Source organism: Trypanosoma equiperdum (assembly GCF_001457755.1).
Source record: "Trypanosoma equiperdum strain OVI genome assembly, contig: ctg_1480, whole genome shotgun sequence".
Taxonomy (NCBI): Eukaryota; Euglenozoa; class Kinetoplastea; order Trypanosomatida; family Trypanosomatidae; genus Trypanosoma; species Trypanosoma equiperdum.
The window spans coordinates 9,644-35,548 of record NW_027123483.1 but is presented as its reverse complement, the minus strand read 5'-3'; the positions used below and the strand labels follow the sequence as shown (position 1 = coordinate 35,548).

The following is a 25,905-nucleotide window of genomic DNA, read 5'->3' as shown; positions in this document are numbered from 1 at the left end:
CCCCCCCCCCCACTGTTTTTCAGGTTTCGGTTTCAACTAGGACAGTACCTTTTCAGCTGCTGTGCTTCGTTTCCCACCGCCACCTCCTCTCATTGTCGTAACTGCTTCCCTCTGCAATGTTGTTCTCCTCTTGACGGCACGTATTTGTTGCATTATGTTTTTTTTTGTTTAGGCTTGCGGGTTGGATTGGTGTCTTGTGGCATCACACTGCGGCCATCTACAGGAAAAGTAGTGAAATAACGGGATATGCCTTTGTTTTCGTATGAGTGTCACTGTGGTTATTTAGTTCTCGTCGAATGTGATGGTTGCCCGGAAGGGGCAGCACAAAATTTGTCAGCGGAGCTCCGGCGCCTCCCCTCTGATGCTGTAGGGTTATGTTCTGGCTTGCCACCACTACTTGTGACCAACAAGTACTTCACAGCAATGGTTCAGACTGTTATTATCTGTGCACATGATTTTTCCTTCGGCACTGAACTCAATGTGAGCTCAGTGGGATTTGTTTTTCTCGTTGGTGATGCAACTTCTGCCGATAGCGTTCCGTGGCACAGCGCTCCAATGTCATGTCTGATTCGTGTGGTGATGTGCTATGGTAGTTGTGGTGCAACAAGGGATTTAATGCATGATGCTTGCGTGCTCAACAACTTTGAGTTGATTACACATGGGGAGGCGTATGAAATGCTTTCACCCGGGGTAGAAACACGAGGGCTACTGGGCGGTGACTTAGTTGGAGCGGCACGGCTCATCCAGATATTGCATAATACCGTATGGCCTGAAAACACACGAGTACCACATGACGACGCGAAGACCATCAGTGGGACTGTAAGTAAAAATCTTGTTGTATTCGTTGGCGCAGACAGTGAGGAAGTAATGAACTGTATTGCAGCCACGGTTGGAAATGAAGTTGTTAACTCCACTGAGCATTTCCGATTCACTGGATTCTGGCCACCGAAAACTGTGGCAAGTGGAAGTGAACGGGATCAAAGGGGGTTGAAAAGGACAGAAACCTTGGAAGCACCGCACAAGAGCTTTAGAGAGGGCTTATGCGGGACCACATTGACGGTTGCCAACGAGCATTATGCTTCGTCACTGGGTGTTGAATTCGTCCACCCCGTCATGTTCTTCCCCGCTATGGCAGATCTCTTTATGGTCAAATACGGTGGCCGCCATGCCCAGCTTGCTGTTGTTTGTTGGCCTCCGTTGCAACATTTTCAAAAGGTAGGCGCGGCTAATGGAGGTAATGCCCCCGTCAGGCGCTTATCATTGCCAGTTTTCATTGAACAAATTAAGCGATGGGGTGTGGAGCGGTGCGTGGTAGCCGCCACAATGGATACCGATGAAGAGGATACCATTTCACCGTTTGAGGAACATTTTTGTGCCGAGGGGGGTATAGAAATTGTGCACGGCGTTTTCAAAGCAGCTGACAAGAAACACACACACGATATCAACATCACTGCGGTTGGAATGGCACGACTGCTGGAGATGTTACACGAAGCAAAGTGGCCAGAACGACAGAGATTGATTAAACTCAGCGAGTCCTTGTCATCAGACTCTCAGGTGAATCGTGTCCTCTTCTGGTCAAAGGCAACAACAACCGTTGAAGAAGAAACAATTCTTTTCCAAGTGCTGAGGGATATGGAAGTAATAACCCCTCGTACTGCAGCTGAGCAATGGAAGGTTGTGCTTCCCCCAACTTTGGCATCTGCGGTTAGCAAAGGGCCACTGGCAGTCACGACAGCTCGGAACAGATACTTTGAAGCGGCGATTTCTGTTCATTGCTACGGTGGGGCGCGTGCCCTAACAAAAAGAGACTCACCGTCATCAGCCGAGGAGCTGAGCCCCTTCGGTGTTGTCATTATTCTGACAACTACGCAATCATGTAAAAGAGAGAGCAGAAATGGTTTGCTCACAATTCTTAGCAACTGCCGTGCTTCCGCACGTGGCGGTCATTGCAGGGGTGACTTGGTTCTCAACGGTCCACACGGCTGCGAATCGGAAATGACGCAGAGTTTGTGTGCGGCTACGGAGGTTGAACAAGCCTTTGTACTCTATATTGTGGATGGTGACGAAAACAACGATGCGCTTGTGGACGATATAGAGGACATTATAAAAGGACTGATGTCAGATAGTGAAGTGTCGAAGTGTACACACTCATCTGGTGGAGGTGCGGAGGAGGATTGGGCTAAGGGCAGCAATGGCGACGGTTCTTCGGAGGATCTTCCTCTGCGCACTGACAATGACAGTTGCGAAGGCAGTTTCGATGACCTCATGTCGGTTGTTCCGCAGATCGAGGTGGTGTATGGTGCGGGGCCTGAGAACGGAATTGCGCGGTTACGAGAAATTATGAACCAACATATGTGGTCAAATCGTGTAATGGTGGATAAGTGTATCAGAAGCCACAATGGCAGTACTAGTAGCAGCAGGAATGCTTCTTTCAGCACCATTAAAGCAGAGAAGGTAAATGATCCTTCCGTACCCCACAATGTTAACATTTCAGAAGCGGAAGAGGTTGATGTGGTGCGTGTTGGTTGCGAATTACCTCCAAATTATTTGATAGATCCTCTGACTCGGAAATCTGTTTGGGTTGAAGCGCTTAATGGTACTGCGTTGGAGGGAGAGCAGCAGCAGCAACAGCTCATGTACTGGATTGACACTATGAAACAGCATGGGCACCGGTTATCACGCACTACGCGACAGCGTCAGGCCGAAATACTCTCCAAGAAACTGGGCGAAGAGTTGGGGGTGTCATAATGTCGACCACTTCTTCATGGAATTTTATTTATTTATTTGTTTGGAGGGGATGATATCGTCATCCACAGTATCGTTGTTGTTCACTCCGCTCTAGTACTTGGAGAGTACCGGATTGTGGTAGTGTGTTACTTTTCTGTCATTCAGCTCCGAGGAGAAAAAAGAAAAATTGCCCCCCCCCCTTACACTTCACCATATTCTGACTTGTCATTGTTTTCCCTGAAGTCTTACTTGCTTTTGCTGTCTTAGTTGGGTCCGTTGCGCAGCCAGCAGTTATCACAGTTAACAGGTTCCCTCGTACATACACAGGTGGATAGACAAGGCGTAATCGGCTAACTTAATTTAGCATATATCAGAGGCTGAGGTGTTAGGTAGTGCTTCTGTGTGTGTGTGTGTGTGTGTGTGTGTCTGTGTCTGTTGTTTTTTTTTTTGACAGAAAAGGTTGGGGATACATCAATTTTTTGTTCATACTTTTATCCATAGGCACATGAGTGCACGGGGTTCCCAACAGCAGTCGACCGCGACAGCTTCAATCCCACTTAACCTTTCCTTCGGAAATTTCGACTTCGATGAGACGAAACGTTTAGGGCAGCGTGGAGGTGGTGTCCGTGAGTTGGCAAAGTCGCTACGACGTGCCCAAAGGCAGGCGGCTGCACACTCGCAAATGCTCAAAAATCGTGGGGGTCTCGAGCAACGTAATGCAGAACTACTCGGCACGGCAATGCGACGGGCTGCAGGAGAGCGAGTGAAGGATGACCCAAAACGGTTAGCAAAAGCTCTGGCAAAGAGACGGAGTAAAAAGCGGACCTCTGCGAGAAAATGGGCGGGGAGGTTGGAACAAATTCAGCAGTCTGTTGATAACGTCGTAGAGGATCGCGCCACGACACGTGCGAAGAAGCGGCGGGTAGGAAAAACTGGAGGTGATAGTGGAAAGAAGAAGGCTGCAAAGACATTTGGCGACAAGGGTAACCGCAAAGGCAACAACAAGAAAGGCAGACGTGGTGGTGGTGTTGGTCCTTCTACCGGGAAAAAAGGAAGAGTGGGGGGCTTTGCGAAGAAGGGTGCGGCACCCACTGGAAAAAAGGGGCGCCCCAAAGGATCAAAATAGTTCGGTACAGGTTTGAAAGTGAGTAAAATTAAGGGAACGGGTGCGGTGGTAACCAAAGAAAAGTGTTTCTGCATATACCGTCAATCAGCTCATGCAGGTGCTAATATAGTACGATTAAGCAGAATACTGTTGAACCATTACAATCCCTTCATTCCGTCGGTGGTAAAGGGTATGTCGCTTCGAATAATTTTTTCTTAAAAGACGATGGCCGGCACGATTATTAACCCCGCTCCCGCACAATGAATGAGTTGATGTCACTCATATGGAAGGGTAGTTTTTGTCGGTGCTTGTGCCGTGGTTACACCCTGTAAAAAGGCGGGTAAATACCACTTCGTGTTCGTGTGTCGATTTTCGCTCGAAATGGAATACATACTGAATTGTATACGGTTTTCCAATGCTTGCTAAGCTCCTTATGTTCGTTACTTTTTTCCTTCACTTTTTTTCTGTTTTGAACGGTTTTCTTTTTTTTTTTTACATTACGGAGAGGCGGCGTCATTCCAATTGAGCCACTGAAGACGGAGCTCGTTTTGTGGTGAGTTTAACGAATAATTTTATATATTGAAAACGAATTTAACCAGAAAAGGGGGAAATTTGAAGGCGAAACAAGCAAGCAAAATAAAACCTAAATAAAAGGTTGAAGGATTGTCCAGGTGAAGGAGCAAAAAGCATGCTTCGCCGGCTCAACCTCCGTGTGACATCCTGCATCGCTCTGAAGCATGAGGCAGCGATCGTGCCGAGTCTCATGACTGGAACGCAGTTGTTCCATAAAGGGCAACTTCAGTTATGTACAGAGGTGAAGGAAACGACATCATTTTGCCAGCAACAGAGATGCTTTCACACACAACCCGTATGTCACATGCGCGTTGCGGGGAGCATTAAACCGCAAACTTCCCCAATGAATTTTGACGGAAGCAGCAGCGGCAGCGGAAATACCGCTGACAGCCTTACACCATATGTTCGAGAACATCTCTTCAAGGTGTACGGTCTCTTGGCAGCTGGATGCGTAGCGGCAGGATTTGGTTCGGTCCTTATGTTCGCCACACCGCTCTGCAAGACGGTGCCCTTTTGGCTTCCCATGGCTGCTGGTTTTGTGCCTTTGCTGTGGCTCAGCTTTGCACCACCACAAAATCCCAATTTGAAAATGGGCCTTTTCTTCGCCTTTACAGTACTAGAGGGAATGGCTCTCGCTCCTTTGATTGCTTCTTCCATGGCTAAGGGAGTACTGGGTACAGCAATTGTTTTGACAGGAGCTGTCTTTTGTGGCTTCAGCGCAGGTGCATATTTGGCACCTCGCGCTTCACTGCTTGCACTGCAGGGGCCGCTGTTTGGGATGCTTCTCGGAATGGTGGCGATATCGGTCCTGAATCTCTTCTACCCTACGGCATTTGTACACTCGATTATTTTATACGGTGGATTGGCCCTATTCTCAGTGATGGTGTCCGTGGATACTCAGGCAATGATCGAGCGGGCACGCTGTGGTGCAGGGGACGTTGTTCAGGACGCTTTACAGATGTTCATGAATGTTGTCAACATCTTTGTTCGTATTGCACAGATTCTGGGTTCTGGTGACCGTTAATGTTGATGTGGTGGAGCACATGAGGCTCGAAATAACGTGTCTACAGATCTTGAAGAAAGGAGAATAATAACGCTGAGCAAAGCATTTTCTTGCTTCTCTCTCTCCTTATACTTTTTTTTTCTATCCGGGACCGGAATTTCTCTGCTTTTGATTTCTTTTGTTGCCTACTCCACATCTTTTGCGCTCTCTTCGGTTTTCCCCAAATAGAATTTGAAGTTGCCTGTCTTTAGGGAGGAAGCGGTGATGTCTAGGTGAGGAAGCGAACGACGCTAACACTGAAAAAATAAAAGTGTGTGCTATGCGTGTGTGTGTGTGTGTGTGTGTGTGTGTGTGTGGAAAGAAGTTTGACGTAATAGTAATCACACGGAAGACAAATGAGCACTTAATACTAAAGAAAGAAAAGGAAGGGACAAGTGGAAGTACAGATGACTGAAGGTGGCGACCGAGGAATGGGATGAGGGAAAGTGGAGTAGGGAAAGAAAGAAAGAACCGTTGAATCAGACATTAAGGCACGCGTGGCTCAATGGCATAGTGAGTTATTGTGTTTGTTACGCTATACGGATAATTACTGACATGCCGAGGGAGAGAACCATATCTTTGGTGAAGAATGGTTTTGTTGCCGCTGCATGGATTGACTGCAAAAAGTTAGGAAATATTTCTGGAAGTGTGCGGAGGTGCATACTTCCCGATACATGGGTAACGAATTGTGCACTTTCTTTTTTTTCTTTGCAGCCGGGAACTCTGAAGGGTAAAATATCTCACAGTGGTATATTGCAAGGGAGGATGGAAGACGATTACGTTATTACTTTTTACCATTGTCGGTAATCCTGGATTTTCCCACCCCGTGTCAAACAGTGGTAATTTTTTGGTAAGCGCTCACAGCGTTCAATAGGTACGTGGAGTTGCCTTCACTTTATGTGGTGACTAAGTTTTTAGGTTAGGCTGCTGAATTAAGTTATTAATTCATGTTTTCGTTATTATTATTATTTTTTGGGGGTTTAAAATTTATCTACCATTTCTCACGCTAGTTACTTCATTACCGTGTAGCCTTTCAGTACTGGTCGTGCACACTTCCAACTATGGACGGTGTTGACGACTCCCGCTGGAATGTCGCTGACGACCGCCCGCGGCGTGCCAACCGCGGCAATATGCTCCAAAACCTTCTGGAGAAGGGCCTCAACTCTGATGAAGAAAAATTTCTTAACAACCTCAGTGATGCCACCTCTGATAGCACCTTCACAACTAGCGAGGAGGCGGTGGACGAAATTGATAGTGATTTCTCCGACGAGGAGATCGAGGGCGTTTTGGAAGGCACGACGATTGTAACGGATGCCGCATTGGAACGGGAGGAGCGGTTGGAGCGAAAAAAAGAGCGGCAAAAAAGTATGCGCCACGGAAAGTTACTGGGACGCGGTGCAGCGGTGGACCGAGAGCAAGTTGTGAAATTGCGACTGCGGCCGCCATCGACTATTCCGTTGGAGGATCGGCTCCGAGCGGCACATGAGCGAGCGAAGGAAGTGCGCGCCACAGCAGCACGGCGGAGCACCGGGGGCATTGGGGCGATGGGTTCCGTGACACATGAAATGGAAGCAGCTGCAAAGAAACGGCGTGGGTACCATTCAAGGGGTCGAGGGCTCACCAAAAACGGAGATGAGAATTCGGTGGCAAATGCAACGGATGAGGGAGAGGTGATTCAACGTGTGCGCTACACCAGTAGTGCAAGCGTACTCGAGCTGTATGGTGTTCCTGTTGTCATATCATTCTCCAGGTGCCTCCCAACAATGTTTACCTCAGGAGCGGGTTCCAACTGATCGGGTGATGTTGGATGATGTTTCGTGTAGTGTAACACAGATCGTTGACAGAGGGTGCATTCACATCGATCTGGAGGCTGGCGCATTATCAACACGTGACTTACACACGTAACTGAACACGAAATCAAGTTGTGTATATCTGAGTGTCTGCACGTGTTGCAGTTTGTTACTCTCTTGTGAAGTACAATCAACATGAAAATTTTAAAATTCTTTGTTAGCCTAACTTTTCCGTGATCCCAGTCGTCTGCGACTGCAGTCTGCTTTGTACTGCGCACCCAATTTATCCTTTATGTATCTTCTTTTTTTTTTCTCTGTATGCGCACCGGTTACACTGGTTGTGGATAACCCACTCGAAGAGAGCGCTGCTCATCCGAAAGCACTGACGTAATTCTTTAAATTTTCCTGAAAGTAAAATCCTAACCACCGGGTAAAAGAAAAAGTAATAATGAATGCAAACGACGAGATGAGCGCGTTGATGGACCAGAAGCGGACTGTGCAGAATGCCCTTGAGGCGCAGAAGGTTCACATTCGTGTGCAGCAGCGTAGAGGAAGGAAATTTGTTACCTCCGTACAGGGCCTCAACCAGCAACTAAATTTCCGCCGTATTAACCGTGAGTTCATGCGCCGGTGGGGATGCAACGGGACGGTGATCACTACACCAGAGGCGGGAACTGTCATTCAGCTGCAAGGAAACTGGAGCGAAGAGATTCGCACATTCCTTCTTGAAGAGCACATGGCGACCGAGCAGAACTTAGAGATCCACTCGCTGAACTGATGAAGACTAAGGACGAGAGGAACGCACATCGGGGTAATTTAAACAAGAGAAAAGGAAAGATAGTGGAGATGAGGCTACACAGTGCAGTTTTAAAGGAAATGAAAGGTATCACTGAGGAAGTTAAAGAAGTTCACACAATTTACAGAGCGATACAGATAGATTGTTACATGAGTATCAACGGCGCTGCGTCGACCGAAGTTAGGTACGTCAATCGCATTGGTAGAGGAGGGTGATTGTGTTGCCTCTGCCAGGGTTATTTCACGTACAATAAAAAGAAGGATAAGGATTTGTTTTTGTCTGCTCTTACATCCATCTGATATTGTGTTATTCCCCTGTCAGCATCTCTGCCCTGTCCGCGGGTAAGAGGCTGCTGTAACTAGCAGAAAAAATGGAAGATGAATCCATCGAATGTGAGTGTGCACAGTTAAAGAGGAGCGAAAACATATCAGTGGATGAAGCATGAGTGGTCCATTAGCAACAGCTCTGCTGCGGCACCACACAAGATAATGAAAAGAGGTATACCTCTGTTTCTGTTCTAGGATTTTCCGTCGATTATCGTGAGTAGTGTTGTGAAATAATCGTGGAAGAAAACGGAAGGGGGAGACGAGGAAGGATATCGGGAGAAGCTGTGACTACGGTACGCTTGAAACCAATGCCGCAGAGCGTAAAGAAAAATCCGATCACTTGAGCTACTAATATTGCGTGCATAACCCCCTTTCTCCCTTTCACCATGGTGGTGTATGCATCCCATGTCTCTTTTTTTCTTTGTTTCCCTTGTGTTGAACATGTGTTTTTTGTGCATACGCTCCACGACGCGAGAAAGCGCTGGCGCGTAGTTCTACAAACACGTCTCGCATGACCGTTAATTACCCTTTCATCCCCCCCCATCCACTGCTGTTAAGATGTTCATTTTGATCCCTCAAGTTGTAAGTTTGTCTCTGCTTCGAATTTTACTAACGCATCTTTTCTTTTTACCTACGGGAACGCAAGTCAGAAGGAAATAGTACAAAAAAAAAGGGATGTAAAGCTCGTGGGAGTCTGTGCACAGAGTGTGTTTTGAGAGTACCCAGTAGGATAAACTTGTGACTCTAATGAGTTGCGCGTAGAATTTCGCTGCGAGGACGAGAGCGCCGGGTTCTTATCTGCCCCGTTGAAGTTGTCCTTAGAGGTGCAGGTTTGGTCCCAAAGCAACACGAAATGTGTGTGTTATGCGACAGAAGGTGCGCTGCGCAAGAGAAGAGAAGAGATGAGTGCCCTATTTTAATTTTTTTTACGGACGAGTATCGGTGAGATGTACTTGCTGTCCAGTTTGTGCGACTCTAGTTAAGCCGTTGGGTTTAGAATGGGTAAATGGTGGCAAAGCAGTTGAAGTTCATCCATAATTGTGAAAAGGTGGAGGTGCGCTCCATGTCGTGAATATTGAAGGGATCGCACGAGTAACAGAGTAAGTTAAATGCTAGTCGTAATGTTTTTCTTCGTTAACGTTACTACTTTGTACCGCTGGGTAAAGGGGGCAGATAGCCAATTAGCGGGGCTTGTATTTTCCGTGGCCACTACCGGATCTTCAACCTCTCTTTCACAACTCTCCCGAACCATATATACAATCACACGTATCTTCAAACAATAATAACCCCATGACCAAACATATGAACAGTTAGCAAGGGTGAGTGGATATTTCTCTTTAGACACCGAACAGAAAGCAGGATACAAAAGGTCCGATAACAAAGAAAAAGGAAAAGAGAAATGCCTGTGCTTCCGGAGTTCATCCCACTAGGGAAGCAAAAGGAGATGTTCGCCGTCTCCTCATGGCGTGACTCCCCACAAGCATCAACACCTGCGCTTTCAAACGTGGCAAATCAGCCAATGAGTCCCGCTCTACTGCCAGCTGCTCAGTGCGAAAAGGATGTTGGACAACAGGGAAAGGGCCAACGTACACGAAAATCAAAAGGAAGGGGAAAGAACCAATCTTCACAGCGGCAACCTGACGTGGAAGATTTCTTCGTCAACTTCGTTCTTCCACCTGGGATATCTTTTGCCAATATCAAGGAGGAACTGCAACTCTTTGCAACAACACCGCTGCACATATATGATGTTGGACCACCGCACACACTTTTGGTTAAGAAGAGCACAGGTGCAGTTGGTAATGCCGACGCGGATGTCAGCGCCGCATCCCAACAAACCGATGGCACCGCCCCCCTCATCGACAAGGGCGTATCCAAGTGCGCTGCACATGAACAATCACCGATCCGAACACCAAACATCATGTGTGGTGTCACTGCAGACTGTAGCGGCGAGGTTGCGGGTGCAGCGATGCCTGGTATATCCCTTCCTCCATCCATCCCTGCAGAAACACTCTCAAAGGGTTATCTGATTTCACTTCTGTTCGCTGAAAGTAGCGAAGCAGAGAAGGTGAGCGAGTTACTCAAAAAGAAATGGCCGCAGTCCACAGTGACAATAGTTCCGCGTAACCGCTCGATGCTGAATGCATCATTGGTTCTTAAGGGCCTCCCAAACCTTCCGAAAACGGAGGTTATTATTGAGGAACTTGATAAAATCATTCCACATAAGCCGTCTTATATTCGCCTCCATCGCGGTGAGCGTGGGGTCTTCAAGAATGTGGTATTTATCAAGTACCCAAATCGAGAAATCGCTGAAGAGTGCAAGCTGCGGCTTGAGCGCCTCTACATCGGATCGCGCCCGCTGAAGGTGGAATTTAAAAAGAAAGAAAAACCCGCTGCAGAAAAGGATGAGGGTATGACCTTACAGCAACTTGTTCGTGACCTACGCGTGAGCTCAGAGCATGAGGGTTTCAGATATCAGCGCAGTGATCTCAGCAAAGAAGACCTCAAAGTGCTCAAGCAACTCTGCAACTCTTATGGCCTTTCTTTCGATCTTGACGACCGCACCGTAACGGTGCGCCGTATTCTCCCATTGAGCGGGCGTCCCTCCCCAGCAATGCGTCCCGCTGCTGCCAATGGCTGTGCCTCCCACACGTTGACTGCAACAATGCCAACACCGGGAACACTGCAGCCGATGGATTTTCGGGGTATTCGCCATTGGCGGGAACTGAACAGCCAACAAGTTTCACTGGGCATTGCACGACCGAAGGAGCCTGGTTCGGTACAACCTTTCGCTCCGGGTCGTGGTCGCCCCTTGTGATTAATATAGTGACCCCACTTTAGTTGCAAGAAAAGTGGATGAAGAGAGGGGGTGTGGGAGCGAAGAGATGTGAAATTTGGAAAGTGAAGCAGATGTGGGGAGAAGTGTGGAGTGAAAAGATGGTGGTTCTGGAATGCTGCGCGAGGTCAACCTGACGAGTGTCCAGAGACCACCAGCAGGTCAAAGTAGACACTTAAAGAGGGACGAGTGAAACCAACGGCAACAACGAGGTGATGGTGATATGGTGAAGGGAACCAACAAAAAGGGAACATAAAATAAAAGGAAAGAAGTAAAGGATCAAAGGTCAGCAATCAACAGGTGAAGAACTGTGAGAAAACGAGAAAATGAGTATTAAAGTAGGTAAGGGAAATGAGACAATAAACGTGCGTGTAAAGTGAAAACGCATTTCTTTTGCATTTCATTTGCACATGCATTTATTGTAACATGCGTGTGCTAGGTTATTCTAACCGTCCCCAAAAAGTAGGAACACACCGCTCTTGGTCATAGATACATCTGACCGAAACCACTGAAGTGCATCAGAGGTATCGTGAATGTACTGACCGTAGTGGTAGTGGGCCCACCAGCTATGAATCAGGTTGGTTTACTTGGTGGAGAAGGAGACAAAATAAACGAGGGTGATGGAAGTATAACAAAACGTTGAATCGAAGGTGGGACACCGAGCCTTTTATCCTTCTCAGTTTCTCCACTGAACAATTTTTTTTTTTTGATCCCCCTCTTTCCCTTATTATTTTGCTTGAGTTGATTTAATTCCCCTTTGAGAAGTGCTCTTTTGAGTACCATTCGTGTACACTCGGTGCCTCTTGTGATTATTGCGCGTTTCACATCACTTCCACCACCCTCCCACACAAATTCTCTGTCTGTGGTGACTTTCTTTGTCTGTTATTTATGTTTTTGTTTTGTTTTGTTTTTGTTTCTTTTTCTGTTGTTTAAACCTTTTTTTTAGCTATTGGAAGGGACGGAAGGCTGCCGTCATTTTTCAATGGTTCTGCAAGTTTTTGTGCCAACGGTTGCCTGTTGCGGCGTCGATCACCGGTTACAATCACAACGGGGGATCTTTAGGGAGAACGTGTTATCCCTAGACTGGTGTGGGATTGCCATTTGTTTTGTTACAAGTGATTCTTATGATGTGTGATTTTCTTCCTCCTCACTGCCTTCCTTTTTTTTTTCTTCCCTCTTCCTCCCCTCTTCCTTTGAGGTTCACTTCATGAAGGAAATAATAACCTTAAGGGAATTTAATTGGGGATGGATAGTCTTCCATGATAATGTGCACCGTGCGCATGCACACACACTTAGCGTCTTGACCATTTAAGCTGCCGCAGCGTTAAGGTGAACAGTGGTTTGCTCAACCAGTTGTGAAACCCAGGGTAGTTAATAGAAACCTACTGGGCACTCACCGCAGCTCATACGTCCCAACTCCGCCCCATCATGCGAGTTAATGATAGGAACGAAGAGATGCGTTAAATGTGACTCTTAGGGAACCACCATGTACCTACACACTGGAGATGTTAAAGCAGTGTAAAGATTACTGGAAGAAGGTGACATATTTGAATGAATAGAACCTCTCCATTCAATCGGGAAACAGGCTATTTGTTTCCGTTTGGCACATCTGACGCACCATCCGTACGGAGCGGCAAGCGGTTGCAAGGAAGGTGACGGCGAGAAAAGGGAAAAAGGATAACTACATATGCTTTCGTTTGCGGCAGGCTCAGCGATCGGCATAGGGAGTCGCGTTGATTGGGAGATGTTATAACCAACCAATTGTTGAAGGGGCAAAAAAAAAATTTCCGGTGGACCGAGCTCCGGTGTAAAAATAGGAAAAAATCCAGCTACCTCATTGCTCTCCCTCCCAACGTACTCGCATATATGAGTGTGAGGAAGGGGAGATGCGATTGTCGGCGTAATCCTGCTCATATTTGACGGGCACATTATTTGTGTACCGCGGTATGAATCAAATAGCAACCCAGTAGTGGTGCGTCTGAGGCAGTCCCACAAGCTAAGGGCTAAGCCGCTGTTGCAACTTTAAAGTAGCACCGACGTCACGGTGTTTGTTGTAGAATGTGAAAACAAACCGCGGCTGCAATAAATCCCTCTGTTAGATTGCATGATCCATATTGTCAATCCCATTAAATATTAAAACCCCTGATTTTCTACAATTTGGGGCACATGCTTCAGGCTTCCAACGCCATATGTGTCGTAGGCAGCGTGAGGCTGTGACATATATACGCAGTATCTCACACAAAGTATTTCCACACTGTTAGAAGATTCCGCAAAGGACATAGTTCCGTTTGGAGGGCTAACGCCGCTAGTTATTGTGTTTTGCTGACGGAAGGATCTCCGCGCGTCCCTGTTTGTTTCCTCAACTCTTACAAATCAAGCGGGTGGGACTGTCCAGAAGAGAATGATACTTTTACGTGACGATGTATGAGGTAAGTTTCTAGCGAAGTGCCACATCTTTGGAGTAATGCCACTGGCTTAATACTGACGTTTTGTCGCGCCGGCATCACCAATTTTTGACTTGTCTCTGCGGCGGCAGTTTTCTTTATCGTGTGTGTGTGTGTGTGTGTTGGGGGCGGGGGAGGCATCAGAGGGAATGCTATGATTAAACCGTATACCAGCGAAGGAGGAAACAGACAGAGGGGTAGCGTAACCGTATGGTATACAAGTAATCGGTGTGGTATACAAATGTTGAGAGAGTACCATGGACGGTGCTGAATCAAGCCGCTTTCCCCCCCCCCCAAATCATCTCCCGTTATCCATCTCGTTTTCGTTCCCTTTAACGACTGGTAACGCAAGGGTTTCTTCTCGTGGTCATCTCTAAAATGGGATCGACGTTAAACTTCTCCTTCACTTCCATTCCTCATATGTCAGAGTGCTCAAGCAAAGCGCAAATATTTTTGCCTGCTTGTGTATGTTAGTACTCGGGATGTTGTGGGTTTGCGATACACTTTTCGTTAGAGGAAGAAGGCAAGCGAACAATTGGGACTAATCGCTGCTGTTTTTTTTTTTTAATAGGCTGGTAAAATCTCCCAATATTCATGCAATTGCTCGTCTTATTGAACATCTGTACGGGTTTTACGTCAATTCGTGAAGATGAGAACTGTTTTTCGTATCCTTTTCGCGCGGGGGCGTGTTATGGTCTAGTGAGCATTCATTAGGTGGTCATTTTATATTTGTATACCCAGCGCTTTTCAATGTGGTTTCTTAGGAAAAAAAACTCTTTTTTGTGAGCACTCATGCTGGTCAGCAGTTTGCGAGAATGTCCTTAACCTTGCATTGCAGGTTCCTCCGCTCCTTACTATTGGTCCTCGTTGACCGCTCAAATGGAAATTAAAAACCTTCTATTTTTGCCTTTCGTTTCCTACCAATTTAGTGGCACCAACATGTGTGGGAAGGATTCATCACATGACTACAGTACACTTGTAACCGCCCTTTCACGAACAATGGTTTTCAAGCAGGACTCACACCCACGTTACGAGGGTCCTGTAGCACTGAAAGTGGCAGCAAAATCGGGGTCAGATGATCGAGGTATGCACCCGTCACTACACGAAGCGGGTGTCTACAAGCTGATATGCCCACATCCTTCTATTCCTGATTACGTTGATTGCGTGGAAGATTGGTTCGACACGGAGCGCTTTCTAGCTGAGGAGGAGCGCCGTGGGGAGCAGCGTTTGCCTGTTCTCGTCACACAGTTTGTCAAGGCAGTTGCACTTGACCGCTTTCTTTGTTCTGTACGCGTAATTCGGTGGTCCGTAGTCATTCACATCGCTAACCAGCTCGTTGAGGTACTTAAGCACATAAACAGCAAGGGCGTTGTATATCGTGACCTCAAGCTACCCAACGTAATAATTGGAGCAGGGGGTAACGTATGGCTCGTGGACTACGCGAGTTCAATGATTGTTGGGGGTGAAGAACCATCAAGTGGTGTAACGTCTCACATGCGTCCGCCAGAATCGTTCGAGTTCCCGGATCACCAAAGTGGGGAACAAATATCGCAAGCTCAGCTCTCTTTCATGGCGGACTTTTGGGTGTTCGGCGCGTTTCTACTGGAAATACTTTCTGGTCGTCCATACCTTGGGTCCTTCGACGTGCGGAGTAGTCATCTAACGCAGAATCAACTGGAGGAAAAGGTGTTGGAAGGTGTGTCCGTGATTAGGGATCGTTACAAGGGTGCATACTACAACAGACGGTTTAATAAGAGTTTTCCATGCAACGCAAAGACTTTATGGGATGCGCTTACGGGGTTGCTTATTAAATTGCTGCGGCGTAATCCGAAGGAGAGGTTGGGCCATGATGGCGGTTGGTATGCCGTCAAGCAGCAACCATTCTTCAAATATACTCTGTGTGACCTCACCGTACCGTTTCCATTGGATTATGAAGATGAAATTGAAGAGCTTATGGCCGGTTTTTAGCTTTTGCTCCCCCTTCAGCTGCCCCGCCACCTCCTCCCCATCCCTAAACTATCTGTGGAAACCGATCTTCCTGAATGTTTATGGTATGAGTAGTAGCTTCTAGGAAGCGTCAGTTTATTTTTGAGTCATCTAACCTTTTTTTTACTTTTTTTTGAATGGTTTTCAAACCAGTGCCCGGCATTTTTTAAAAAAAATCTGAGTTTGCGACTTCAACCGTCGTTGGTCCATTAATCAGGCATTGTTACTCGCTTCATCAACCTGTCTTGTCTCCCTGCTACTGAAGAGGATGGAGATGTTTTTCTGCTATCATTGACAGCTGTCAGAAAAAAAGAGAAAAAAGCAGCTCCCGTACTTGAATACGGTAGCATCGTCTATATAACTGCGTCGTGGTTAACGTAGGTGCGTAATATTCGTTTTTGTATAACTTTGCGTCTCTGTATGTTTGTTATCGTTGTTGATCGGTGTGTTCTTTTTCTAAGTTCCTGATCCGTGTATAGTTTCCTACTACTTTCGTTGTTGATTTCACTTGGATTTGCTCGGCGTCCCGCTTATTCAAATGTTCGCTCTGCTTCATCGTAAGTGCTGCCAAAAAGGAATAGGGGAAAAACCGAAAGGGACGCGCACAGATCGCTGTGGTCAAGCGGCTTTTGTACAAATCTGCAGCACCGCGCGCAACCCGCGGTGTTCACCGTAACATGTCCAAAAGGCTCTAAAGGGAATTGGATAAACTTTAAGCGGTTTGTTGTGATCGCACCTTTTATAACTATCGTTCAAATCGCTTTAATATGCACAATTTGTCTCCCTTATAAAAATGCAAGTGCGAACGCCGTACAAGCTACCCTAATATTTCGCCGTAGTTGCCCTCGTTTATAAACGAGTGGGTGGTAAGCTCAAATGTTTTTTTTCTTAATTACCACTTTCTCATAGTTTGTGTACACGGGTAAGGTTGAGCTTTTGTCATCCGATATTCTTTACCACTATGGGGTTGGGTGATTGGTTTGGAGGATCCAATGAACTGCGTACCCGAAACTCCTGGGAAAAAGACATTTAAGGAGCATGTTGTATTTCGCGTAGTAAGCTGTGGTGGACAGATTGCTTTCTTTAACGCGATGCAGTGGTATTTGCCGCCCTGTTTATGTGCTCGAGATGCAATTCCTGAGACGTGATCGCACCGATGTCAAGGTGGTGTTGCTACTCACAATGACACACATGATCTTTCCCCCACAAGTTAAAATAAAAAAAAAAGAGGAAATACCAGTCTGAGCATTACAAGGTCGGTTGAGACTACATTCACATTTGTGATGTGTTTAACGATGTGTTCGCCGCAACGAAGTATTTGGAAACGGATAATATTTAATCTGCTACCGACGTTCGCGACTACAGCAAATTAAGGCTGCGGAATAGGAGGGAAAAATCAGGGGTACCCTAATCAGCGAGCAGGGACGCAACCACGTGGTTTTCGCGTAGGATACGTCAAATGTTGTGTTGCATTTATGAGTAGCTGCGGAAACAGTGCGTGGATTACCAAGATAAAAAGCTTCCTCATAAGTTTGCAGAAAGACCAACGACGCGTGGGCTCTATAAAACTCTAGTGAGTGCCTTTATTATTATTATTATTTTCGCATGACATTGCGGAGGGTTGTATGTATTTTGTTGTTGACAAAGTTTTTCAGGTTCGTAGTAAACAAATGCGAGCATAACCAACTCGAGGATGCGGTCAGCGAGGCAGTGTATCTGATAGATTGCGAAATCATGTTTTTTTTTACCGTTGCCGACGACAAAAATTTGTTTTATTGGCTTGTTGTCGTCACGCTTTGGTGTTCGCCGTTCGTTTACTCCAACGTGCCTCGCCGTGCCGCTTTTGCCTTCTGTTAGGGACATCTGCCTATCACTTCTACACTAGATTTCGATACGGAGTTGAGGGAACCCGAATGTACGCCTTCTTTTGGACAAGGAGGAACTCCGAACTCTTAACGCGCTTGCGCCTCATTGTACCCTTATCTCAAAGATTGGTCCTGCGTTAGGTATTCAGTGTGTATATTTGACCCTGCTGTGTCTCCTGGGGACGGTGATAGCAAATAAAAGAGAAGGAAGAGGTGTACTATCGTGTGTTTATGGTATAGGGAACACATTTTCCGTCTTACGCGTGCCCTCGTTTTCCACTATATTTGTCTCTTTAATCGGAAAACGTTCGCTACCAACGCCCGCAGTTCACCCTTGTTGCACACGTTAGTGTCGTGTATTTTATTGCTTTGCTGAATTTCATGCATAACAATGGCAGCGGTGGCAATAGTTTCAGGTGAAGGGTGTCAGATGTAGGTTGTCGTGTAATGCGTTAACTCGTCCACGTACCCTCTTCAATGCACTCCGTCCTTTCCTTTTAGCTGGTGGCAACTTATTCTTTATTTAAGAAGTGCAGCAGCAAAATATATAAAAAAAAAGCAGGCAACCAAATAAGTGGCACACCACTCAGCTGAACACCGTGAGTGGCAAGCGAGTGTGTAGATCAAAACAAAAATATTGTCCTTGAATAACCTAAGGCAAAGGGTAAGTGTTTGACAAGGCACTACCGGATTGTTTGTTCCGTTATTTTCCTTTTGCCGTAGTCTGCAATGAGCACATCCCTCACGTCGTCCTCAACTAACGCAGTGGGGAGGGGTCGAAGGGTCACGCGTTCCCTTGTAGGTGCAAACACTACGGGAGGTGGGGTCCTACGTTGTGTATGCACTGCGTACCTCGTCTCAGTACAGGAAACACTTCTGGAATGTTGCCGATGCAGGAATTGGTGTCATCCGGCGTGCGTAGGTGTCGACCATGCGGAACTGCGGCGCTACTACACTGATAATAACTATGTTTGTCCTTTTTGTAGGGGTATGCAGAAGCGAGAACGTGGTGAAAGTCGTGCCCCAGCACCACGGCAAACACCACTGCGGCTTCGGGAGGTTCCTGATCGAGCACCCTTTGGTTTCGTGACGCAACTGCGCAACCTATTGAAAGTAACAACGCGGGCGGCACAACAGGCGGGTTATACAATTATTGACCTTCCCTCCACACCACTGACGGAGGTGATGGAGCGACAATGCCTAGAATGTTGCGCTGAGGCAATAAAAGAGGCGACATTCTCGGAGCAATACCCGTTGTACTGCCTGAAGGAAGTTTGGACGCGCGCGCATCCATATATGCAGGGTACGTTACTCCGCTGCAGCGAATCTGGTCGGATTGTATCGATGGTTCTTTCCAACGGTATGGACGTGTATGGAAACCTTCGACCAACAATAACACAGTTGAAAAGCGGTATAAACCGCGGAATTATTGATAGAAAGCATCAGACAGCATTTATGGCGGCATGCACGAAACTGGATGATGTCTCCGACTTTGTACACATTACATTGAGCGCAACGCACAAAGATTATCAGCGGAGGGGACTTGCGCGCATGTTGATGGCGCTTGACCTACTCAAATGGGCGCTGAGAGGTCGTACGCGGGCTTACCTTAACATGGCGTTGGAAAAGAAAGTTGTGGATGGGGGGGCTCGATTGGAGTGTGTAGCTTCACCCTCCTCTCGGCGGCTATATGAATCATTTGGGTTTAGGGATGTGTATCCGCGGTTCGATCGGGAAACGGATGAACAGCGCTGGACACCAAAAGAGGCGGATATGGGCCGCGTCATGGCACACCTCAACTTTGTTGAAGATCTCGTAATCATAGCATCACGGTACGACCCTAGTGGCAAGAAAGCAGCTGCCCCTAATCAATCGTCGATTGCTAACGACGGAAGTGCTTCGGTGGCGACGGCGGCCGACTGCGCTGAACGTGTGGCCGCCAATAGTAACAACGGCCAGGCAGCAACACAAGCACAAACGCCCGCAGGGAGACGTCTTTCTCTGTTTGGGAAGAAATCGTAATGGCCTGTTGTGCATTGCCTTATTTTTCATGGGTGTTTTTCCTCCCCAGTGGTACTTCCATTTTTCATGCCTCAACCTTACCTCACCTGTAGGGTGTTTCTTGCAACTTTCATTGGAGAAAACCCACCGAAGAGAAGGGAAGCCACATAGAAGGAGGAGGAGATAAATTGAATGTTTGTTAAAACGTTTAATCTACCGCAACCGGTGCAATACGTGGTTGAATGCATCGATGAGACGGGCCGCAGCCGCGTGCACCGCAGGAGTGGTCTTCAGTGTTTAGGAGTATTGTTTTTACGTGTGTGTAGCGGTGGTAGTCCCTTCCTTGACGGTACAAACGTTGGTTAACGTCAAGTGAGCGTTGATGAAGGCAGAGGAGCCTGTATTAGTATACATATTTTTATATATATATTTATACGCTTCATACCGTAGACAAAGGGGCACAAGAGAAAGAGGGTTCAGCGCTACCTATGAATATTCCTTTCTGTAACTGCTTTATTTGCTTTCCTCAACTCCACATCCCCTCTCTGTACGCGTAATTTACCGAGTACTTAATAATTTTTATGTGAGTTTATTGTGGGGACAAATTGGCAAAACCAAGGTTGCAGGGGAAAGGGTAAAGAAGTTCAAGGGTTTCCTCAAAACGCACATGTGCTTTCACGTGTTTCTTTCCTGCTCAAGGGGTGACAGCGCCAGCAGTCAAGGTGAAAAAGAAGAATTGGGGGAGAAAGGAAAAATAAAGGACAAGGGTGCCCTTCTCGGTCAATTTGTTACCTCACAATGGCGTGTAAGTGACGATCTTCCTGTGTCTTTTCGTTTCTCAATCTCATCTCCGTGTGAAATCGTATTCCGCCTCTTTTTCTTCTCCTCTGAAGGCACGTCAGGCGCAAGGTGGGCACGTGAGCCGCGTCGGCACTCAGCGTGAGAAATTTGGTGTTTGCAAAGGAGGTACCAACAGACAGTTGAGATAGAATCTGCGGCTTCGAACTAAAGGATTCAACGTGTTGAAAGAGGTTGAGTGGCAGATACAAATATAGGATATCAGGGAAGGTGTCATAAGACTAAATACGAATAATAACAATTACACCAATAATGATGCACTTGTCGTTACAACTATGTAAGCCGAAGACACTGGCGCACATGTTCCGCAAGTTGAAACTGGCGGGTGCTCATCCGGATGTCTTATGGGCCGTTGACGCTCAGAAGGCACAACACAACAGTGAGGAGATGATACGACTAGAAACCATGATGCACCAGCGGAGCACCCCTGGTGCGAGTAATAATCGCCAGAGTACCGCAGAAAGTTTCACATTTTGGCTGACAGATAATCAACAGCAGCCCCGTGCATTCGCAGCGGGCCGCAGTTCATTGCGATCTGTTTCGTGCACCATAAATCCCATAGCCCCAACGCGCACAATCAAGCAGCAGTTGACTCAGTTGTTTCGCGATGCTGGTGTATACGAAGATTTTGAGATTGGTGGTGAGGGGGTTGAAATGAATCTTGAATCTGTCCTACGACAGGCGGACGAGCGGCAAGAGGAACACCTACAACAGTCCGGTACCTTGTACATTCGCGGGGACAAGTCTATTGAGATGTTGCGTCGTTTTGGTGTCTTGCTAATCATCGAGGAAGAAGGTGTCACATATTTAGTTACATTACCGGATGTTCTTGACAAACCTGTAGATGACACGCCATCAACATACACTCCGGCTAGGAGTCTCATCGGCCCTGACGGTGAAATCGATCCCAGAGTTCAAGATTACATTCGTGATCGCGGGCTCCGTGCCTTCGATCTGCGGATGGCTGGGAGCCATTCGTCCGTTGAGCGCTTCGTTTCTGCATTTGAGCGACTTGAACGGCTATACGAAGTGCACCGCGGGCGTGCTATGCGCTCCTGCGTTTGTCTTGTCCTTTCAATCAAAGCGCCAAAGTGTTACGTGGCGGAGGATGGTTGTATTGTTCTTTCTGTACAGCAGATGCCCATGTGGGAGGAGTTTCTGCTTTCGCTTCCGCAAGAAGTGTGGCAAAGCTGCGTGCAGATGCACAGAGACTGGCGCGTCGGGAATGCACCAAAGTTTCACGAACGACAGCGCCAACTGATGAAGGTGGCAGACATGTTTCACTTCTTCCGCGTAAGACTTGACGGTTGTATCGGATCACAAACGGACTGGCAGCAGCAGTTCATACTTAGCATGCAAAAGGAGGAGATGATCGTACGGAACGCAGTGAAAAAGTATAACCTGAAGTCGGAGTTACTGAAGAGACGAGGCGAAATATGTGTATCGAATACCCTTCGTAGCGCTGTCGACCCCACGAAAGAAATAGGTTATCGGATTGGGGGAGATGGTCGTGTTTATTTCAATCATAGTGCGATGAATACAGGTCAAATGCTACGAGCACTCAAAGACAATCTTCGACGGCTTGAAACTTTTCAGAAACAGCACGACGACGCAGTAGCGACGCTGGAACACATGAGTCGCAGTATCCCCGTCGACTTCAGCGTGGATACCAACTGGAAACTTCGGGAAGAGGGAAATTTGGTAAGTTGTTTACAGCGGTTTGTCAGAACGATCAAGGCGAACCAAACTCAGCTTTCAGCATTCTTGACAATGCTGTTAAAGAAACGAGATGGTGCGGGAGCACCCAAGAAAAGAATGGTTTGGATCATTTCAGAAAGGTTTGACACACTTCCCAGTGGTGTTGTTTATATCCCATGGGACGTCGATTTTGACTCGATAAAAAAACATTTACTTCCCTCAGGGTGAACACAGAGTGAGTAACTGAGTTTCTATCTAGGTGATATAGAAGGCGTTTTGAGCGTTTAAGCGATATCAATCGCGCGAGTAACCTTCGCAATGTTTTTGAAGAGTTGAGATTACGGGACTTGTCTCATGCCACAGTAAATGCTCTCGGGGCGTGACAAATTGCGTCGCATAGGCGCGTTTTTTATCCTATAACAATCTGGCTATCTTTGTTTCAGTCACTATTCGGGACGTATTGTTGTGAGGAAGAAATTCACCGAGGATTAGGACATATGTGAGGCGGTAGCGCGAAGCTATGTCCAACTGAAAGTTATTGTCTCCCACTGAAAGTTTAGATGTACTGGTGCGGCTCGCACAACGCTTCCCAGGATTGTTGGGATTCCCTTGTACAAGGGCTTGATGGTACATGGAGCGGCTTACGTCTTGGCTACCCGGTGTTATGTCTTGACTCCGTCCGTAGTTTCTGAGCAAAAATGTACCAATAATTACGGTGGAATTGTGTGTGACGCAGCGGCAATCATTTACCGTGGCCGCATGTAGCAAACACACTTGATGCAGCAGACAAATATGTGTCGCGGCACCTCTGTGGAGGTGCTCCGCACGCTAACGGTTTAACCTGCGATGTTTAGCATTTCCCTCCTTTGATTACCAGTGATCTGTGGCGCATAGTAGGGTGGCCACGTACCCTACGTGCCGTCTTAAACAGAAACTGCAAAGTGCGTAATTTCCACAAGGAGAGACCGCTGAATGTATGTGTGACTTGCAGGTTCTTCTCTTTGCCGTCTCCGGAAATGAAGTCCTTTTTTGTTAATTCACCACAAAAGGTTGCGCAACACGTAGAGTGCACCGCTGTTGATGATGTCAAACAATGTTAATAACCTTGACTAGGGGCTTTAAAGGAGTGACGCTGCAAAATGACCCCTTTACTACGGAGCGAGATATGGTTGATTTGTCGATGGGCTTTAGTTGTGGGAAGTACTTACTTTATTTTTGTGAGGTCGGTCGATGCCACATTAATGTGTAGCTAATGAAGCCTTTCCGTAGCATTAACTGGGAATTTGTGCGGCCGGAGGCATGGAGGGGTGTTTTTAGTTGCTCACAAATGGTTGTTTAGCATCGCATGCGTTCTCAATCAGCCCTTTCTCATCAAAAAAAAAGGAATGAACTGTCAGAGTCGTTAAAATATGTGACCTTCGGGTCACTGGTTGTATTCAGTTCGCTGGTTCCGAGTCTGTAACACATCTTGACGTGAGATATCATTTACTGCTGCTTTTTTTTTTTTAAATGATGGGTGGGGGTTCATTATCGATTTTGGTCATACGTTCGGTTAATTCGTTCACTCAGTGTACCGTGTTTTATTTGAATGTTTTGTTCCCTTTGAGCACTTTGTTTTCCCTTCCTACACCCATCCTTACAAATTACCCATGTCTATTACAACTCTCTGCTGAAAGGTTAAGTAGACGAGTCGATCCGCAGCTTCAGTGCATTATTTGCAAATCCTACAATTTACTAGGAAGCGGTAAAAAGATAGTTAATGGCCACTGCGCGGTCGTATTTTTACTACCTCGACGCCCATGGGAACCTCTTTCCCGTCACAGACATTAAAGGACTCATTGACGGTACAAATATTCCAGCAGGTCCAATACAACTGCGTGACCGGGCTTTTCTAGACTTCTTCTACTTGCGACTTAAGCGAAGTGATGTAGAAGATGCAGCGGCATGTTCTAACGTTAGTGACCGTAGGGAAGAGGGGGAATTACTGCTGCACAGTGGCGCAAAGCTAACGCCGCAGGAGGTAGTGCAACACTTTCCGTATGTGAGCATATGTGGTCCCGAAAGAAATTTCTTAAAGGCAGAGGAGGCCCCGTTAGTGTTTGTAAACTACACTTCTGGTCATCCAAAGTGCAAGCAGCAAAACGGAACCCTTGCGTTTGGCGAGTCGCTATGGGAGGACTTCCAGCCCCAGGCGCTGGTCGTTACACGGGAAGGTAAACTCTTTCATCCCATCACTAAACTCAAGAATCTTATAGCCACTCAAAATGGCGCAGGTGATGCAGTTCCACGTGGCTTAGTTGAAGCTCAGGTCGTGAAGAAATTGGGGCTGGAGTTAGTTTGTGACAGCGCTAAAAGTGGATACTACGTCCTTGAGTGGAAAGGACAGAAGCAGCGCATTCCGTATTTTGACGAACTGTGAATAGGACAATGAATTTGTCCGTGAGAAATGATGCCCACCTTCTACAGATAACTTGCTTGTCCAAGCTGTGGAGTTTGTGACGTGTACACGCGCCTCTTAACTTCATGTATTTTATTTCAAACGAAACCCTCGTATCAATTGCGGCCTTCTTAACTACTGTGAGGCTCACTTCCGCCTCCACATTTATGCAGCCCAAGAGGTGTCCTCAACCTTCAGGACCAGTAGTGCCGACGCTTAGCTTGTTTTTTTCACTTTGAGTTTTAGGTTAATACCGTTAGGACTAAACTGGTAGGCTTTGCTGTTGGAAAGACTGAGTGTGTTGATTTGTCTCCAGGAAGGAAGGTCTCCATAGACGACTCTGGCACTGAAACTAGCCGAGGTCAGGGGATTGGGAATACAATATATATATATATATATATATATTCATATATAATTTTTACCCCTCTCTCTATCCACCTGTGCGTGCGCAAAGTAAAATGGAAACCAGTGGCCCTAAGACAGTTCCGGGGACGGATCTGTGTCACAGAGTGCTTTACGCTGCGGTGGTGGGTGATAACGCGAAAGGCTGTCTTCCGGGATCGGTTAAGAAGATGACACCAGATGGAGTTGTTATCGTTGACCATGTAATGCGATGCGCACGGTATTATGTTCCTGGATTATGCCTCTCTGGATCCTTACCGACATCAAAATGCGAGTCCTTATTGGATTTTTCGGATCAAGTACCTCCATTAAGTGCAGAACCGCAGAAGCAAGAACTTATTGACAGGATACTGTACTACTCGAGCGAATTGGAAAGCAGGACGCAGCAATTAGAGTTAAGAAAGCAAGAGGTCCAATCTCTTCAAAATAAGCTGCGTATTGTAAACAAAGAACTTAAGAGAAGAGGGATAGTCATAGCGGACACTCCTGAGCGTGGGTACACGAAGGGAAGCGACTTCAAGAAAGTGTACAGTCCGGATGACTGCTATATCGGGAACAACTTCCCCGCACCTCCAAATTCAAGGGACATTGGCAGTGATGACCCCACACGACCGCCGCTCCCTCCCCTCCGCATCGACGGCGATTTAAGATCGTATACTTCGCGCCCACCTCCCCCATACTCTGCAGAGCCACTTGTACCGCCTTTCATATCGTGTGCGCTACCACCAAAAAGTTTGATCGCTGATCAACCAGGGGTGACGGCACTGCCGTCGGGGAGGCGGGTTCAACAGGCATTCGCAAAAATGGTCCAAAACTCCCGGAGACATGATAACCCCGCAGCAGCCGGCTGCCAACCAGTCTCCAATAGGGACGGGTTGGTAGGCACCATACCACAAGCAGAGGGAGTGGAATCAATCAACGGAGTGGAGAGGTTTGGGAACGACGGCGCAGATAATAACTCGAGGAGGGAAGAGGAGGGTAATTCGGATGTCGCTGCTAAGAAGAGTCACTCCTACAAATAA

General features: G+C 47.0%; 10 protein-coding genes and 1 pseudogene across 11 annotated transcripts; all 11 read left to right on the top strand.

Moving 5' to 3' along the window:
* Positions 1-246: 246 nt before the first annotated feature.
* TEOVI_000485100 (uncharacterized protein) lies at positions 247-2,748 on the top strand (the record flags this gene model as incomplete). The annotated part of the gene is made up of 1 exon (XM_067221686.1): positions 247-2,748. The coding sequence occupies one exon, from the start codon at positions 247-249 to the stop codon at positions 2,746-2,748; it is 2,502 nt and encodes an 833-aa protein (XP_067077787.1).
* Positions 2,749-3,232: 484 nt separating this feature from the next.
* TEOVI_000485000 (Surfeit locus protein 6, putative) lies at positions 3,233-3,853 on the top strand (the record flags this gene model as incomplete). The annotated part of the gene is made up of 1 exon (XM_067221685.1): positions 3,233-3,853. One exon carries the CDS (start codon positions 3,233-3,235, stop codon positions 3,851-3,853), a length of 621 nt encoding a protein of 206 aa, XP_067077786.1.
* Positions 3,854-4,520: 667 nt separating this feature from the next.
* TEOVI_000484900 (Inhibitor of apoptosis-promoting Bax1, putative) lies at positions 4,521-5,429 on the top strand (the record flags this gene model as incomplete). The annotated part of the gene is made up of 1 exon (XM_067221684.1): positions 4,521-5,429. One exon carries the CDS (start codon positions 4,521-4,523, stop codon positions 5,427-5,429), a length of 909 nt encoding a protein of 302 aa, XP_067077785.1.
* A 1,079-nt stretch (positions 5,430-6,508) lies between these two features.
* Positions 6,509-7,240, top strand: TEOVI_000484800 (YL1 nuclear protein, putative; the record flags this gene model as incomplete). Its single annotated transcript, XM_067221683.1, has 1 exon — positions 6,509-7,240. One exon carries the CDS (start codon positions 6,509-6,511, stop codon positions 7,238-7,240), a length of 732 nt encoding a protein of 243 aa, XP_067077784.1.
* A 445-nt stretch (positions 7,241-7,685) lies between these two features.
* On the top strand, positions 7,686-8,015 carry TEOVI_000484700 (Protein translation factor SUI1 homolog, putative; the record flags this gene model as incomplete). The annotated part of the gene is made up of 1 exon (XM_067221682.1): positions 7,686-8,015. The coding sequence occupies one exon, from the start codon at positions 7,686-7,688 to the stop codon at positions 8,013-8,015; it is 330 nt and encodes a 109-aa protein (XP_067077783.1).
* A 1,743-nt stretch (positions 8,016-9,758) lies between these two features.
* Positions 9,759-11,174, top strand: TEOVI_000484600 (RNA-binding protein 38, putative; the record flags this gene model as incomplete). Its single annotated transcript, XM_067221681.1, has 1 exon — positions 9,759-11,174. One exon carries the CDS (start codon positions 9,759-9,761, stop codon positions 11,172-11,174), a length of 1,416 nt encoding a protein of 471 aa, XP_067077782.1.
* A 3,401-nt stretch (positions 11,175-14,575) lies between these two features.
* On the top strand, positions 14,576-15,604 carry TEOVI_000484500 (protein kinase, putative; the record flags this gene model as incomplete). Its single annotated transcript, XM_067221680.1, has 1 exon — positions 14,576-15,604. One exon carries the CDS (start codon positions 14,576-14,578, stop codon positions 15,602-15,604), a length of 1,029 nt encoding a protein of 342 aa, XP_067077781.1.
* A 2,612-nt stretch (positions 15,605-18,216) lies between these two features.
* Positions 18,217-19,509, top strand: TEOVI_000484400:pseudogene (annotated as a pseudogene). Its single transcript has one exon. A coding segment is annotated over exon 1 (1,293 nt).
* Positions 19,510-20,598: 1,089 nt separating this feature from the next.
* On the top strand, positions 20,599-22,272 carry TEOVI_000484300 (uncharacterized protein; the record flags this gene model as incomplete). The annotated part of the gene is made up of 1 exon (XM_067221679.1): positions 20,599-22,272. One exon carries the CDS (start codon positions 20,599-20,601, stop codon positions 22,270-22,272), a length of 1,674 nt encoding a protein of 557 aa, XP_067077780.1.
* Positions 22,273-23,803: 1,531 nt separating this feature from the next.
* TEOVI_000484200 (protein of unknown function (DUF4505), putative) lies at positions 23,804-24,463 on the top strand (the record flags this gene model as incomplete). The annotated part of the gene is made up of 1 exon (XM_067221678.1): positions 23,804-24,463. The coding sequence occupies one exon, from the start codon at positions 23,804-23,806 to the stop codon at positions 24,461-24,463; it is 660 nt and encodes a 219-aa protein (XP_067077779.1).
* A 476-nt stretch (positions 24,464-24,939) lies between these two features.
* TEOVI_000484100 (uncharacterized protein) lies at positions 24,940-25,905 on the top strand (the record flags this gene model as incomplete). The annotated part of the gene is made up of 1 exon (XM_067221677.1): positions 24,940-25,905. One exon carries the CDS (start codon positions 24,940-24,942, stop codon positions 25,903-25,905), a length of 966 nt encoding a protein of 321 aa, XP_067077778.1.